Raw genomic sequence first — 16,110 nt, forward strand, 5'->3', positions numbered from 1 at the left:
CTTCATAACTGTAAGTTTGCTGCTGTTATGAATTGTAGTGTAAATATTTGCTATGCGACCCCCAAAAGGGTCCTGACCCACAGGTTGAGAATCGCTGCTTTAGGGAAAGAGGACAGAGAACATTTCCTTCAAGAGCAGTGAGTAAAGAGTGAGTCTGTCAGGGTGGGACTGAGAATGAAGCTGCCATTTCACTTCCCAGGTGTCAGAAAGGCTCCTTTAAGGGAAGGGATTGTAGCTATTGGACCTGGCAGTCTTCCCCACTTCCCTGGGATTTCATTCTCATCTATCTTGTGGGCTCAGATCTTCCAATGTGTCAGCCTGCTCTGGTTTGGTTTGCTTCCCCTCTCACCTCCAAGGCCTTCCATGTAGCTTCCCTGCAGATCCCAACCTATCCCATAGAGGTCCACTCTCCTAAATTCACTGGAGCTCATATGTACCTGCAGTCTCAGCACTCGGGGAGCTGAGGCAGGAATAGAGAATTCCAGGCTAGCCTGGGCTGTAAAGTAAGGGCCTACCTTTAAAGGGCAGTGGGACAGCATTAGGAAGATGTCCCAGACAGTAAAGTGCTTGCCACCCAAACAGGACTTGAGTTTAATTCCTAGCACCAATGCAAAAGATTGGTGTTACTCTACACACACTCACAGACACCTTTATAAAAGAAACAAAGTAAAACAAAACCCCTAAACCTGAGTCTCTGATGAAGAAGGCCCCCATGCACGGTCTCCAGGGTGGGGTCTTCTGTGCCCAAGAAGCCTGCCCAATGCCTGCCATCAGTACCGTTTCCTATTACTGACGCTCATGCTCACTGAATGCCTTCCTCACCCTCGGCTGAAGAGAATTTAGTCCTCCCTTATGAAACTCAATTCCATCCCAACCTACTGACAGACTTCATGTCTACACATTCAGTCTGTGAGGTGTTTTTCTTAGCCAAAGGCCAGTCTATGTGTGTGTGTGTGTGTTCCTGGTGGGTCCCATTGTTTCTTTCCATACAGCCTATAAACAAATTCCAGCCCTTTCCTATTGAAAACAACCATTAGCATCAATTTAGAAATGAGAGGCAGGCACTGATTCTGAAAGCTCCCCCAGGTGATTCCTGTGTGCATCCAGAGCCAAAAATTATAAATAGAGGCTGGGGATGGCCACACATGCCTGTGATCATAGCACTGAGGAGACAGATTGGGGCAGGAAGACCTGGCATCTGAGAGCCTGTCTCAAAATGCGCATGCACACACACGGGGGGGGGGTGTAGGGGAGGTTAGGGGTGCTCTCTGAGCTGGAGCTCTACTAAGCTATTAAGAGTTTCCAACACATGCCACATCATTTGCTTCTAGGCCATTGTGTGCTTCTCTGTCTCAAAGGCCCTCCCTGACTGTGAGAAACTGTTCCTGAGTGCTCAACTCAGGTGTCCTTCCCGAGAAGCCTCTAAGAACTAACCCCCACCTTTGATGGAGGTCCCCACTTCCCAGAGCATTCATAAGCCGCTGGGTCTCTCTTTTGGAAGGTTCACATGCTACTCTGTGTTGTTCACTTGTGTGTATGTCTGCTCTCCTAGGCTGGGGCTTTGCCAGAGTTCATTATGAGCGGTTTCCAGTGTGCTTTCCTAATGGAGATGTAGCCCCAGATCTCTTAGTAGGGCTTTCAGAGAAGCACATTGTTTAGAAAAGATTTTTTAAAGGAGTACTCATTAATTCAAATGCAAACATGTTGGTGAAGCAGAATGCTGAGCACTGTACATGAGTTCATCTCCTTTAACCTTTGCAGTGATTCCAAAAGCTAGGTACTATTTGTTCCCATTTTTAAGAGATTCCACAGTATATACACGATCTCACACATACTAACTGGACATTTAAACTCAGAACTTCAGAGACAGGTGTGGCCTCAAAGCTGTTTGAGTGCACATGAAAGATATCAGGACCTCAGAAAGCGTTAGTTAGCTCAATACTGCTCTCAAGGGAAATAGAAAGATGTGAGTTCTTACTGTTCTCCCCACTTGGCTCTGGGTCTCTGACTTTCTCCCTCTTCCTTCCATTGTCCTCTTCATTCTAACATCTAATCAACGCACTTGGTGTAGGGGCAACTGAATGACAGGCAGTGGGCCCAGTTATGGAGAAAGAGATATGACTAAAAGATGAGCTTCTCCCGCTGGAGAAGGGAGTTGGGAGAGATGCAGAAAATCGCATGAAAGTAAGCCAGAGGCAGGATCTGCCTGGAGATCTAACTGCAGCTTGTGCTGAGCCAAGAGAAAGGCTTGAGAGTTGGAGGCAGTCCCATAGATCAATATATGTTTGTCTGTGAATTTGCGAGCATTCATTTAACAAGTGTTTCCTAAGCATACACGCAGAGCATCATTCTGAATGCTCTACTGGGAGGTTTCGGATAAGCAGCCATCATGGATGCCCACTGGAAAGATGCCGGCCATTAATGACGGCTGTAGCGCAGGCTGTGGCTTGAGAATGACATAGATAGGCAGAGTGAGAAGACCAGAGAGGCCAGGGGTTTAGGGGACAGTGCTAAGGAGACTGGATTTAGAATTCTTTGCTGTTTCTTATCAAGAGTAGGTTCTAACAGGTAATCTACGGTGTGCTCAGAACTGTACCCTGGCTTTCACCTCTTACCAAGCTCTAAGATGCCCAGGCCTGGGTAGCCACAGCCGCCAGTTATCAATGTAGTGTCCCTCTCTGCCACTGCCTCTTCTGGATTCCCCAGCTCACTCCTTACACACAGCATCCAGGTGTCCAGGCTGTAATTGGATCATTCTAGGCCAAAGAGAAAGCGATTTCATATCACTGAAACCTGGTCTAATAGTTTGGGCTACGGGGGGGCGGGGGGGCGCACGTAGTGTTGAACTGACAACTGAGTAGAAACCCCCATGCCTGTCCTTCCCAGTCTCATCAGTTTCCTCTTCAGGTCCAGGTTTTCTCTTACCTTATCTCTCTCTAGTACCTTGTACCTGAACTGTAAATTGTGTAAGCGACAGGACCAGAACTTAATGTGGTTTTGCATTGTAGATGGCCGGTAAATGTCTGATGAATGAGATGAGCTGCCTCAAAATCTTGTTTTCTTTTACTTCTAGAATAAAAGTCAGCCTCATTTGGCCTCTGAGATCTACTACATTGAACCACAGCCAATTTCACTTGCCTTCTCCCCCACCCCCACTCACTACCTTGAAGGCTAGTTTAGACAATGATTCACAGTTTTTGCCTGGGGCCACTTGTATTCTCTCATCTCCATTCCAGGAAATCCTCTCCGTGGCTCCTTAAGCTAGGACTCATCCAAGTTTATAGGTTCTGAGAGGTACGGTGGTGGCAAGCTGCTGCCTCCCGTTAAGGCCTCCCGCCACCCCAATCAGCCCTTAGCAGGCACAACTGGCCCTCCTCTGCCCCTGCTGGAGAACACTTGAGAGAATGGTTGAACCCTGGAATTTCCCCGGCGTCTTAAGGCGTGCCTGTCGCAGACTGCAGATGAGTGGTCCTCATGCTGGACTGGACAGAGGTCCGCGAATGAGACCATGCAGGCTGCACGTCAAGAAGGAGCTGGGTGCAGGCCAAGCCACAGTCATCAGCGGGGCAGGCTGAGAGATGCGAAGGAAGGGGTGGAGAGCTGGGGCTGGGTGTGCTTCCTGCCCGGGGATCTGGCGACCCGCCCCTACTCCCGCCCTGGCGACCAGGCGGGTGCTGGACGGCCCCTCCTGCCTCGGCCAGCCGCCCAATCAGCAGGCGCCCCCCGCCCGGCCCGCCCCCTCCCCCTCTGGTGACAGAAAGTCGGCCCAGCAGATGAGGAAGTGGCCGGCAGGCGGCCCTTGGGACTACTCTCCGGCCCTGATCCCTCCGAACCCTCCACTGCTGCCCGCCTGGTTCCCACTGGTGAGTGTGGACCTTCCATGGCTCCCCACGTGCCAGTGCCCCCTGCCTGGCTGGCCAGGCTAGCCCTGCCCTGCCGCCTGCCCTGCCCAGGCTGTGGGCGAGGCTGTTCTTGGGGCGAGTGGGTGGGAGGTCCCAGCTACTGGGGCTGGACCAGCCCAGCATGCTCCCTCCCCCGACACCTTGGCCCCTGACCCCCATTTGCTCACACCTAGTTCTTTTCCAGCACCTCCTGGCCTTGCCCACTCCGTCTCCTCGTCTCCCTTCCCCTTCCCTTCTCCGGTGCCCTTTTTCACTTCCATCCATTTTAAAGGAACTGACCGTGTTCCACCGTACACACCCGGGTTTCCCTCAAGCTTAGGGAGAGATCCTTCGCAGAAGTCTGACCCCCTGCTGTCCACTACCGGTGTGTGTGGTGTTGAGTGAGGAGTGAATGGAAGGAGGTGGTTGAGGGAGATAAGGAGCTGGCAAGCTCACATGTCAGAGAGGAACCGTGTGTGAGAGCACATGTGCTAGGCCCCACTCCAACATAAGCCACCAACCAAAGTGTGACTGTGTGTGAAGAAATGATCAGTGTCGCTCACCAAGAGCCCTGTGTGGAGGAGGGAGGTGGGAGTGAGGCCCTGTTCCCTCACCTCTCCATGTGTCCATACCTGGTTAAGTGTGAGGGCCACTCTGTGTATGCAGTCCCTGCCAGGTGTAAGATCTAGGAGTCCAGTGGGGATGCCTGTTTTGGTGGTGTGGTCAGCAAGATTTGCATGGCTGTATGTGGATGTGTGCTAGCCCCTGGTAGAGGGTGTATGTCTCGGGGTCTGAGGCTAGTGTGTATAAGCGTGAGAGCGCAGATGGAAACGGTAGAGTTGAGCCCTGAGAAAGGACAGTGATGGAGGGCACCTGGAGCACTGAGGTTGTTGGGCAATCGCCTGATCCCTATGGGACAGAGTCCTGGGCTTTCCTGGGTCTAGGCTAGTAGGTTTTGAATCCCTCCCTGTAAGCCTTCTTCTGACATTCCTTCCAACTTTGAGGAGGAGGGGCCTAGCCCACGAGGAACCCTCCCAGAGGAGGGAAGATTCCTGAGATCTCCCCCACTCTCCCACCTCCTCACATACCACTGGTGTCCTTGCCCTCCCTGGAAGGGAAGGGTGATGCCCATTCTGAAGTAGTACAAACTGAGAATTCGTGCCGGCTTGGGAGAGAATGCTGGGTGTGTATTTTTAGCAATCTTCTGACCAGAGCTTATCTGGCTGGTCTAAGGTGGCGAGTTTGGAGCCTTGGTTTTCTCAATTCTGGTGGGTCCTGCTCCTCTAGGCATTGACCTGTGGCCTGGACCCACCCTCCACCCCATGCCCATGGTAGCGGGGGCGGGCAGAGGGCGGGGCTGCTGCAAGATCTAGTCAGACAGGTGGAGCCGCCAGGGCAGGAGTCTCAAAGAGCCAGGCTCCAGGAGTGGAAGAGAGAGAGAGGGGAGCTTGCGGGTGAGAAGAGGAGGAGAGAGTCTGAAGGTGAGCACTGGGAAGCAGCCGCGGCCGGAGGTGAGGGGCCCCTGAAGACAGAGGTTTGTTCAGATACTGGGGTAGAAAGACCATGGAGGTGGGAGTTCTGGCAAGGGAGTCTCGGGAAGGAACCAGAAGGACTTTACTTGAGAGAAAGGGGAGTAAAAGAGGAGAGGCTGGAGGGGGGAATAGCTGGAGGAAGGATGATGGAGGGCTCACCTCACTCACTGCCGGGGAGATGAGACTGGGTGAGGAGGGAAGATGAACTGTGCTGTGGGGATGAAGACTCCAGGAGACCGGCCTCAGAGGAAGGGAGGGAGGCCAGGAAGGAAAACTCAGGAGTAGAGAGAGAGGAGGGGAAGGTGTGGAGAGGAAGGGTGGGACAGCTCTTTGCAGGCAGGCAGGGTGCTTGGGGAGCAGAATGGCCTTTTCTCCCACTGTATCTCCGCTCGCCATGGCTGGGATTAAACTCGGGGTCATGACGTGCTAGGAAAGTGCTGTACACTGAGCTCTAGTCGCAGCGAAGCAGGCTGTCTTGTGTCTGTGGACCAACAGTAGGACGGGGGCATGCAGTGATCCCTATCTGATGCCCACTCTCCATCCCTCCTCAGAGTCCTTAGCCAGGATGGAGGCTGTTGTGAACTGGTATCAGGACTTGATGAAGCTTGCAGGTAAGCTGCTGTCCATAGCCACGCCTTCCCTGGGACCCCGGGATCTAGGTTGATATCCTAATGAAGTCCTTATGAACTATTTCATCCTTTTGTGACCTGATCTCATGACTAGACTTAGAAAGGTATCTTGAACCCTGTGACCCTAACTCCTTTGACCTCCTATTCACAGATCCCCGGATCCAGAAATACCCTCTGATGGGGTCCCCTTTGCTAATAACATCCATCCTTCTGACCTATGTATACTTCGTCCTCTCACTTGGGCCTCGAATCATGGCTAATCGGAAGCCCTTCCAACTTCGTGGCTTCATGATTGTCTACAACTTCTCACTGGTGATATTCTCCCTCTACATTGTCTATGAGGTAGGCTGGAATGCCTGGGCTGTAGTTCTGTCTGCAGGGTAAGGGTTAGGGCATAGGGCATGGGCCAGTGCATGGCATGTCTACCTTCCAGAGGTTCATTTGGTGAAGGGGAGGAGTTACAGGGAGAGAGGAACTCTGGTCTAATTCTTATTTTTTCCTAGTTCCTAATGTCTGGTTGGCTGACTACATACACCTGGCGCTGTGACCCTATAGACTTTTCCAATAGCCCTGAGGCACTTCGGGTAAGTAGAGCCTTAGGTAGAAAATCATAAGCAACCTAGATAAAAGGAGCACTCAGAGAAGTCCTGTGTGTGTCTGGCCAGTAAGCAGAGGCTGTTTAGGTACTGTGTAAAACGCATTAAGACTGATCTAACTTGTTACAGATGGTTCGAGTGGCCTGGCTCTTCATGTTTTCCAAGGTCATTGAGCTGATGGACACAGTGAGTAGCAATGGATATTAGAACTGGGGGAGAAAGGCAGGCACTGGCACTCAGCCTTTCCTCCACTCTTCTCGCAGGTGATATTTATTCTCCGGAAGAAAGACGGGCAGGTGACCTTCCTCCATGTCTTCCATCATTCTGTGCTTCCCTGGAGCTGGTGGTGGGGGATAAACATTGCTCCAGGTGAGCAGTTGAGGCCACTGGAGAGAAGGGTGGCCACTGGGAGCAGAGGCTTATTTTCCTGACTCTTGCTTTCTTTCCATCGTAGGAGGAATGGGCTCTTTCCATGCCATGATAAACTCCTCCGTACATGTTGTCATGTACCTATACTATGGATTGTCTGCCCTTGGTCCTGTGGCTCAACCCTACCTTTGGTGGAAAAAACATATGACAGCCATTCAGCTGGTGAGGGGCCTGATGGGTCTAAAACTAAACCCCCAATATTCCTTAGTTCCTTCTTTTACCCAGCCAGTCTCATACCGTCCTTCCCTAAAGCCTTCATTTCTATTCTCCTCCCTCCCAAACCTGTTTTTGACCCTTGTCTTTTTCTCTCCCAGATCCAGTTTGTCCTGGTCTCACTGCACATCAGCCAATACTACTTCATACCCAGCTGCAACTACCAGTACCCTCTCATCATCCACCTCATCTGGATATACGGTACCTTCTTCTTCGTGCTCTTCTCCAATTTCTGGTACCACTCTTACACTAAGGGAAAGCGGCTGCCCCGCACAGTCCAGCAAAATGGAACTCCAGCTATCACCAAGGTCAAGGCCAACTGAGAAGCATGGCCTAGCTATTGCCCACCTAAGTGCCTCAGGACTGCACCTTGGGCAGCATCCACCAGTGTCCTCTCCACCTACACCTATGACCAGGGCTCATGTGGTCAGGACTGAGTAGGAGGACTGGTTCTCCCCTCCCCACAGCTGGTCTACAGGGACTACTGTTCCCATCCCTTCTCCCAGCCAGCTCCAGGGATGTGGTCTCACTGCTGTCTGCCACCGGAACTGGAGGCTGAAAGGGCTGGACACTTCCCCCTCCCTGCCTTAAACTTGGGAGAGGAACACTCAGGGCTGGCCCCCACCAGGGTCTTGTGGCCTTTCTCCTCACACTGAAGAGGTCAGCAATAATCTGTCACAATGGACTCAGGCTCCTTTTCACTACACATTGAAGCATGAGCTTCTGGGCCAAAGGTCAGGATGGGCAGCAAGCCTGGCAATACAGGCGGTGTACTCATTTGTGTCTTAATTAAAGTGACAGAGGAAACCACTGAGATTGTGTCAATGTATAAATGGAGGTGGGGCATACAGCGCACAGAGGGATGGTAGTGCTGGCAGTAATTCTAGCTGAGGAGGGTTGCTGAAGCAGAAAGCTCAGAAGTTCAAGGTTAGCCTAGACCCAGTCTCAAAATACAAATGAAGCTCAGTTGTAAGGTGCTGGGTTCCATCCCCAGTACCACCACCACAACAAAATGTGGCTGAAAGTTCCCACAAGATTTCTAGCTCTGATTAGAGTAGGGGCAGCCCCTAGGAAGGATGCTTGGGACACAAGAAAGGAAGATACAACTTTATTAAAAAATAAAACAACAACAACAACAAAAAAACCAAGAGGGGTCTGTTTTCAACGGATGCCTTGGTGGATAAGGCTACTTTTGGCTACGCTGGCTTTTTCCCTCTCCCGCCGCAGGGCAGGGTCCAACTCAAAGCAGCGCCACAGCCGCAGAGTCTCATCAGCTGCTGCTGATGCCACTGTGGCCCCATCTGGACTCATGGTGAGACTCAGGACCCGGGCTGTGTGACCTAGGGTAAGAGCAGTGTATTTGAGTATAGACACACAACCCTATAATTGTTAGTCCCCTTGAAATAAAACTTGATACCATCATCTCACCCTCTTAAATAATTCAGTGCTTTTACTGTATTTACAAGGCTGTGCAATGTTCCAACTGGTACCACAGCAATCTAAATCATACTTCCCATCTTCTCCAAAGCCCTTTACTCTTCACATTTACCTATTCTCAACATTTCATACAAATGAAATCATACACTATGTAGCCTCTCTGCCTGGCTTCCCTTTGCCACCTACCTTTGAGCTCAGCCACCTTGGCCATGGTTGGGTACTTCCAAATAACCAGCTGGTTCTGGGCAAAGCCATGCCCTGAGATGAGCTCCTTATAGTGGGGAGACCAGAGGATGGAACACACCTGTGGAAAAGAGTTGTTATGGGCATGACACACAGCCCGGGCTACTCAGAATTGAGTCCACTAGTATTAGGAATTCTATAATGTGCTACAGATGCAACCGTAATGGTTCACAGTCCTTACTGTAGTTCCATAAGACAAATATCTATTTTATGGAAGATAAATCCACCAGTAGGAAGTTCCATAAATTGTCCCAGAGTAAGTCCAAGTATATGACTTCAGAGCCAATGCCTGCAGGGAAGGCTGAGTGTGAGGGAAATGAACGGGGTTGGCCGGAGTGTTTACAGCAAGGCACACATCAATGGCAAGAGCCTCGAATGTTCTAATGTATTTGGATGTTGTAGGTTGTGGGAGTTCATAGGCTTAAGGACAGTAAGATACCACTCAGACTGAAATAGAGAGGAAAGATTGGAAGAGAGGGAGCCTGGGCATGGTGACGCACACTTGGAATGCTGAAACAGGAGGATCACTCTAAGTCTGAGGCTAGGCAGGGCAAAACTCTGTCTCAAAAAAATAAATGATAGTAAGACCCAGTGATGAGAGGACAGATGTGAATGATAGTCCAAGATAAAACAATTCTCTTGAAAGATTCTAGGAGATTCAGATCTCTCAGCAGATCTGCCATTCTGAAGCAGTACAAGAGGAACAATACATCAGGAAGACAAGGTGAAGTGACGAGCTTAATTCAGGATATAGGGAGGAGGTGATACTTGGGACCTAGGGTTGGAGATAAGCCAAACTTGGAAATGGTGACTCAAGAATGAACCGAGTTAGTTCAGAAATTATCAGGTATAGAGTCGGAGTGGAATTGGCTGGAATAGGTTACAACATGAATCACCACTATCGAGCCCCAACAAAACTACCTGGGAATGGGCATCCACAGCACTCAAACAGGCCCCAGAGCAGACATTCCAAATGCGGATGTGTCGGTCACTGGTGCCTCCTCCGGTCGCCAGAATATTGGACTGCCAGGGACACCACGCAACAGCCTAGGTGGGATGGACAAAGGCTGGGTCAGGTCAATGGAGAGGCAGTAGAGCTGGTCAAGAAGCTCTAAGTGTCCCAGCCTAACCCCACCATGTCATCTCTCTTTAAGAGTCTCTAGTTGTTAGCTGAGGGTCTGCAGAGACCTCAGCTCAAATGCTTCCTCACCTTGACAGCACCTTGATGTTGAGTGAAGGTCTGCAGTGGGGCCCAGCCACTTTCTCCAGGACCACTCGGCCACACGTTCACCACGTTATCATTGCCACCGCTTGCCAGATGTCGTCCATCCGGGGCCCAGCGCAGCCCACATACTTCCTGGCTATGGCCACTCAATGTGGCCACATGGTGTTCTGCTACCCGAACATCATGGTGGTGTATGTGGCCAGAGCGTGAACCACTGAAAAGAAAAGAGATTTAGTTCTGAGGCAGCAGAGAATCGAGTCAGAGCCACTTCAGTTCTGGCAAGAAGTAGGCAGAAATCAGACTTCTGCTACAGACGAGCAAAAAACCCCACTGACCTGGACAGAATATAGCTGTTCCAACTTAGAGAGCTTACTCGAGCTGAGTGGCTAGTCATATTCCGAAGCCGTTTCTGCTGCTGCACATCCCATAGCTGTAGAGGTGAGACCACAGGATCAGAGACTGGAGCTGGGCACGAGCATCTTAGCAGCTGAGCTAGCTCTTCCCTAGGGCTGATGACAACAGGGCCACAATGCAGGCACCAGTCTCACCTGCACTTCAGCATTACTGGTGCCCACGGCCAGGTAGTTGCCCTCTTTGATCCAGGCCACGGAGGAAATGTAGTCCCCAGGCTGTTCCATTTGCAACAGCTGCAGGATGTCACCGGTGCCAGCGTTCCATAAGTACACACTGTTGTCCAGTGCCACAGCCAGGACATTTCCAGAGCTCCAATCCACGAGGTTCAGGTCTGCCAGAGGCAGAAAGAATGGAACATGAGGTCCTCTGTTGGACTGGTCCATCCTTAGGCCATCTTTCTCCATCCACAGACAAAAACAGTGATGCACTTACAGTAGTCATTTCGGATTTCAGGGGCATCGAGTATCCTGTCTGGCAGGGAAGGAATGTATCGGCAAGTCTTCCGGCTGGAGCCAGGCGTGGCTTTCTGGCTGTAGAGGACTTTCAGTCTGTTCTGGTAGCCTGTGGCAACAGAGTGAGTCTAGACCTTCAAACTGATACCACCCTTGCCTGCGACTTTACGCAGGAAAAGCAGGCACATGTCTCCCTTAGGAGGGACTGGGACCAACCTTCCGGGGCATTCTGAGGTTTCCCACTGAGTCTGAGGATCTTGGCTTCCTCCACATCAAAACCGTTCAGGTTCAGGGCCCAGGCTTTCTGATGCTCCTGACAGAGATAGGTGGTAATGAGGCATACCGCTATCATCCAAGGGACACATAAGGTCTCGTGCCTCACGACCCCTGGGCAATCATACCTTCTTGGTGGGCGTCTCCCCGTCTTCCGGCTGGTTCTCCTTGCTCAAGAGGAAGCTGGCCACCTCCATTTGGGAAGCACTGCGATGGGGGATATAGCGGTCACCTCCAGGTTTGCTAGGGGTGGTCTGAACCTTGGAATTCGATTTGCCTGGGACAGGGAGAGAGAAGACAGTCTGTCGAGGCCCCTGGAGGGAGCTAGAAGGCCGATTCTCAGCCATTGCATCTCTCCCTCTCCCGGCCCCCAACTCACCAGGAGTCCGGCCCGGGGTCCGGCCGGCGCTGTGAGATCTGTTGGCGGCCCGCATGGGCGAGGGCGCTGGGCCTTTGGTTTCCTTCGCTTTGCGCTGCCAGCGCGCAACAGGTGCATTGGGGATAGGCGCGTCCAATTGAAGCAGAGAGTGCAAGTCGCTCTCGAACACGAACTGCGCCATGGCAGCGTCTACGGGGGCGAGAGGCGACCAAGCTCGGGACCTTGCCGGGGTTTCTGGGCTCCGCCGGACACAGCTCCCACCAGACCGGCACCTCCCCGTACGCTGCCTTCCCACGCACTAACCCCCAGGTCCTCACAGTCAGTCCGTGCGTCTACAGAACGCGTTCTTTCCCGACCAGCTAAAGGCACGCCGAGCAGTTGTGCTTAAACTCTCCGCTGCGAGCACTCATTGGCTCCTTCAAAACCCAACCGTCTTAACCGTCGCCCTTGCCCATTGGTCGCTGCCCTGGAAAGGGGCGAGTCTTCCGGGAACGATTCTCAGATCTCACGAGAGTGTGGCTGCTCAGCTTGCGGGAGAAATCCCGAACCCACCTCCCGGAGCCTGAGTCCAAGTCCGGAGCGGAGTGCGGTGGGCGGGGCTTGCGCTGCCTGTCGGTTCTCGAAAGCCGCCCACCGCTTGACGTCTCTCCGGGTGGGACCGAGCGAGCAGTTGGTGGTGACCTGAGAGTCTGAGAACGGAGCCTGGGTGTGGGTGGTAGAGGTTATATGACAAGGGTAAACGCGATCCCCTGGAGCCGAGTGGTTAGAGACCTTGGGCAGGTGGCAAGCCTGTACGGGAAGGGCAGGAGCTTGTTGGCATGCATCCAGCTAGCCAAACACCCTGCTAGGAGGAGATGTGCGTGCGTGTGTGATGCTTAACAAAGTGAGACAGAGCCGGGCGATGGTGGCGCACGCCTTTAATCCCAGCACTCGGGAGGCAGAGGCAGGCGGATCTCTGGGAGTTCGAGGCCAGCCTGGTCTAAAAGAGCTAGTTCCAGGTCAGGTACCAAAGCTACAGAGAAACCCTGTATCGAAAAACCAAAAACAAAACAAAACAAAACAAAACAAAACAACAACAACAAAAAAAAAAGGATTGGGATTCCGGCCTTTTCCGTCGTGAAGATTAGGTTTTAGGTTAAGCGGCCCTTGGCTGTTTTTCGTGGGGCTTTGGAGTCTTGAGAATTTTAGTGATTCTGACTTAACCTGGGTTACATGCAACCTGTCAGTAAGCAATAAACATGTTGGTGTTCTGTTTTGTTTGTTTGTTTGTTTTGTTTTTCGAGACAGGGTTTCTCTGTAGTTTTGGAGCTTGCCCTGGAACTAGCTAGTTCTCATAGACCAGGCTGGCCTCGAACTCACAGAGATCCGCCCGCCTCTGCCTCTTGAGTGCTGGGATTAAAGGCGTGCGCCACCACTGCCCGGCTCCATTTCATTTGTTTGTGATGAGGGTCTCACTATGCAGTCTAGGCTGGCCTGGAACTCAGATCCGCTGGGATTTAAAGGCGTTTGTCGCCACACCGGATCCTGAACCAGGTTGTGTTGATGGAAAAACTAAGGCCCAAAGTGTGGGATTTGCCCATGGTCATAAAAGAAGTTGGTAAGAATCCTGGTCTGGGACCTGGAGAGTTAGCTCCGTGGTTAAGGGCTACTTGCCTTGCTTCCAAGGACTGGAATTTGGTTTGTCAGCACACAACTATATCTCCAGAGCATCCAACTGGCTCTTCTTGGTTCCACCGGAACCTAGCTCACAGGTAGCATACATTCATGCAGACACAGACATACAGACAGACACACACACATATGCATAAAAATAAAATCCTTTGAAGAGGGGGGGAGGCTAGAGAGATGGCTTAGCTGATTAAGAAAACGGGATGCTCTTCCAGAGGACCCAGGGTTCAGTCCCCAGCACCCATACAGCGGTTCACAACTATCTATAATTCTAGTCCCAGGGGATCCAATGCCCTCTTCTGACCTCCACCAGCACCAGGCATGCATGAGATGCATAGACATACATGCAGGCAAAACACCCATGCACGTTAAAAAAAAAAAGTTGTCCTCTGATCTCCACACCTATGCCATAGTGCACCTCTTCCCTCCAGTAATAATTTTAAAAAAATTGTTTGAAAACATCCAGAATCCAAGTCTGACTCATTTACTTTAGGGCTCTAATGAGTCGGATGGATGCTCGGAGGTAAAACAGCACTGATACAAATACTGATGGATACCACTAATGGAACATCTAACTATTGCATTAAAACAGTTTGTATAATTTTTTTTTTGGAAACATGTTCTCCTGTAGCCCAGGCTGGCCTTGAACTCCATGTAGTTAAGGGTGACCCTGAATCCTCCCACCCTCACGCCAGACAAGGTTCCTGTGTAGCCCTGGTCTGTCCTGATTCATTCTGTAAACAAGGCTGCTCTAGGTGCCTCTTCCTCCGGAGTACTGGGATTGAAGGCATGTGCTCCCGCAGCTGGCAAATTCCCTGAACTCTTAGGCAGATAAATCAGCTGTCTTCATTTTACATTAAAAAAAAAAAATTAGGTCAGAGAGCCAAGCATGGTGGCACACACCTTTTACACATTTATCTCAACACTTAGAAGCAGAAGCAGGTGATTCTCTGTGAGTTCCAGGACAGGTAGAGCTACTTAACAGAGAGACCCTATCTCCAAAAATCAAAACAAATAAGAAAAATTAGGTTAGAATGAGGTAATAGATGTTAACAAAGGCACCCTTTGCAATCCCAACAACATACTGCCTAAGGAAGAAGTCAGAAAAGGGTGCATTTGGTCCTTAGCCTAAGGTCACCCCATGATGGTGGGAGACTCTTTAACTGTTTGTCTAAACTCACTGTCGTCTCTAGCTCTGAAACACTTTTTTTTGGTTTTCTGTTTCTAGTTACCATGGAAAGCTAGAGTGTTAATGCCCTAGAGTTCCTGAAACTAAAAAAAGCAAAAACCGAAAAAAAAAAAAAAACGTAGGAAAGGGTAGCCTGGTGTCAGGCTTCCATGTTAAGCTAAGGAGTTTGGCTTTTATCTGCCAGTGGAGGTTCCTGTGCAGAAAGACTCAGCATGGAAGCAAGACAAGCACTTTGCTTTGTCTGTGCCTTGCTAAGGTGGCTATTTCAGAGAGGGAGGACAGGAGCACAGCTGTAGTGAACATGCGTATTGGAAAGTGAGCATGCGCCCATGCCCCAGCACCCTGAGGCAGAGGCTTACAGTGGCTAGCCTAGCAGTGCTGACATGTCTTTAATCCCAGCACTCTGGGGACAGTGGCGGGGATCTCTATGAGTTCGAGGTCAGCTTGCACTACAGTGTGAGTTTCAGGACAGGTCTACACAGAGAGACTGTGTCTCCAAAAACCAAACCAAAGCAACAACAAAAACAGAACCTTACCATTTATGATATAAACTAGGCAAGGGAAAGATCTGGCCACTTGAGAAACAAGTCACTGGTGATTCTGTGGGGAGGATGAGAGAACTGAGTGCTAGCGGTCCCTTCAAAAGAGCTTGCAGAAAGCAAGTCAGACTGTGGAGTCTGCAGGGGCAACCGTGAGCCCAGCCTCTGAGTGGGCTAGAACTGCTCTAACCGAGGACCACAAACTGGGTGTCCTAGGTGATTTACTGATTTACTCACAGTTGAGGCTAGAAGTGCCAGACCAAGATATTGACAGGGATGGCTCCTTTGGAGACGTCTGAGGAAGGACCTGTTCCGTGCTTCTCCTGGCTTCCAGTGGTTTGGTGGTGTTTCCTGATGTCCTTGCCATCTTCTCTTGGCTTTCTCTTTCCACTATCTATGTCTAAACTCTGCCCCCCCCCCCAGTACTAGCCATACTGACTCATTTTGACTAGTTTTGTGTGTAATAACCATGGGTTGGTTTTTTTTTTTTTTTTTGATTTTTCAAGACAGGGTTTCTCCGTAGCTTTTTGGTTCCTGTCCTGGAACTAGCTCTTGTAGACCAGGCTGGCCTCGAACTCACAGAGATCCACCTGCCTCTGCCTCCCGAGTGCTGGGATTAAAGGCGTGCGCCACCACCACCCAGCTTTTTTTTTATTTGAGGTACTTGGGTTTGAGACCTCAACATCTGAATTTTGGAGAAAGGGGATACATTTTTTTTTTTTTGAGACAGGGTTTCTCTGTATCTTTGGAGCCTATCCTGGAACTAGCTCTTGTAGATCAGGCTGGCCTCGAACTCACAGAGATCCGCCTGCCTCTGCCTCCCGAGTGCTGGGATTAAAAGTGTGTGTCATCACCGCCCAACAGGGGATACAATTTACCAATATCTTTCTATAGAACCCAAGCAGAAGCCAAAGCTCTGGGAAATCATCTGATGCAGACCCTGTGAATCAAGTCTGTGAATCGAGGTGGAAAAAGATGAACTTGTGGCAATAGATGAAACACAATACATTT

At 50.8% G+C, this 16,110-nt stretch overlaps 2 protein-coding genes across 6 annotated transcripts; one reads left to right on the forward strand and one right to left on the reverse strand.

The window, feature by feature from the left end:
• The first annotated feature begins 3,715 nt into the window (after positions 1 to 3,715).
• Positions 3,716 to 8,090, forward strand: Elovl1 (ELOVL fatty acid elongase 1). Of its 4 annotated transcripts, none has more exons than XM_075945202.1 (8): positions 3,716 to 3,863; positions 5,965 to 6,024; positions 6,194 to 6,384; positions 6,546 to 6,626; positions 6,768 to 6,824; positions 6,902 to 7,007; positions 7,093 to 7,229; positions 7,382 to 8,090. In XM_075945202.1, the coding sequence occupies exons 2-8, from the start codon at positions 5,979 to 5,981 to the stop codon at positions 7,601 to 7,603; spliced, it is 840 nt and encodes a 279-aa protein (XP_075801317.1). In that variant the 5' UTR covers positions 3,716 to 3,863; positions 5,965 to 5,978; the 3' UTR covers positions 7,604 to 8,090. The 4 variants fall into 4 exon arrangements, with proteins under 4 accessions (XP_075801317.1, XP_075801321.1, XP_075801319.1 ...); XM_075945206.1 differs by lacking the exon at positions 3,716 to 3,863 and adding an exon at positions 3,923 to 5,415; XM_075945204.1 differs by lacking the exon at positions 3,716 to 3,863 and adding an exon at positions 3,923 to 5,362.
• A 285-nt stretch (positions 8,091 to 8,375) lies between these two features.
• Cdc20 (cell division cycle 20) lies at positions 8,376 to 12,148 on the reverse strand. 2 transcript variants are annotated; one of them, XM_075945201.1, is made up of 11 exons: positions 12,021 to 12,148; positions 11,704 to 11,892; positions 11,453 to 11,601; positions 11,268 to 11,364; positions 11,032 to 11,160; positions 10,734 to 10,930; positions 10,521 to 10,615; positions 10,171 to 10,399; positions 9,882 to 10,007; positions 8,904 to 9,021; positions 8,376 to 8,620 (listed from the first exon to the last, which is right to left on the reverse strand). In XM_075945201.1, the coding sequence occupies exons 2-11, from the start codon at positions 11,882 to 11,884 to the stop codon at positions 8,442 to 8,444; spliced, it is 1,500 nt and encodes a 499-aa protein (XP_075801316.1). In that variant the 5' UTR covers positions 11,885 to 11,892; positions 12,021 to 12,148; the 3' UTR covers positions 8,376 to 8,441. The 2 variants fall into 2 exon arrangements, with proteins under 2 accessions (XP_075801316.1, XP_075801315.1); XM_075945200.1 differs by having other exon boundaries at positions 12,007 to 12,109.
• Between the last annotated feature and the right edge of the window lie 3,962 nt (positions 12,149 to 16,110).

The sequence above is a fragment of the Microtus pennsylvanicus genome, chromosome 13 (genome assembly GCF_037038515.1).
Source record: "Microtus pennsylvanicus isolate mMicPen1 chromosome 13, mMicPen1.hap1, whole genome shotgun sequence".
NCBI classification, from domain to species: Eukaryota; Metazoa; Chordata; class Mammalia; order Rodentia; family Cricetidae; genus Microtus; species Microtus pennsylvanicus.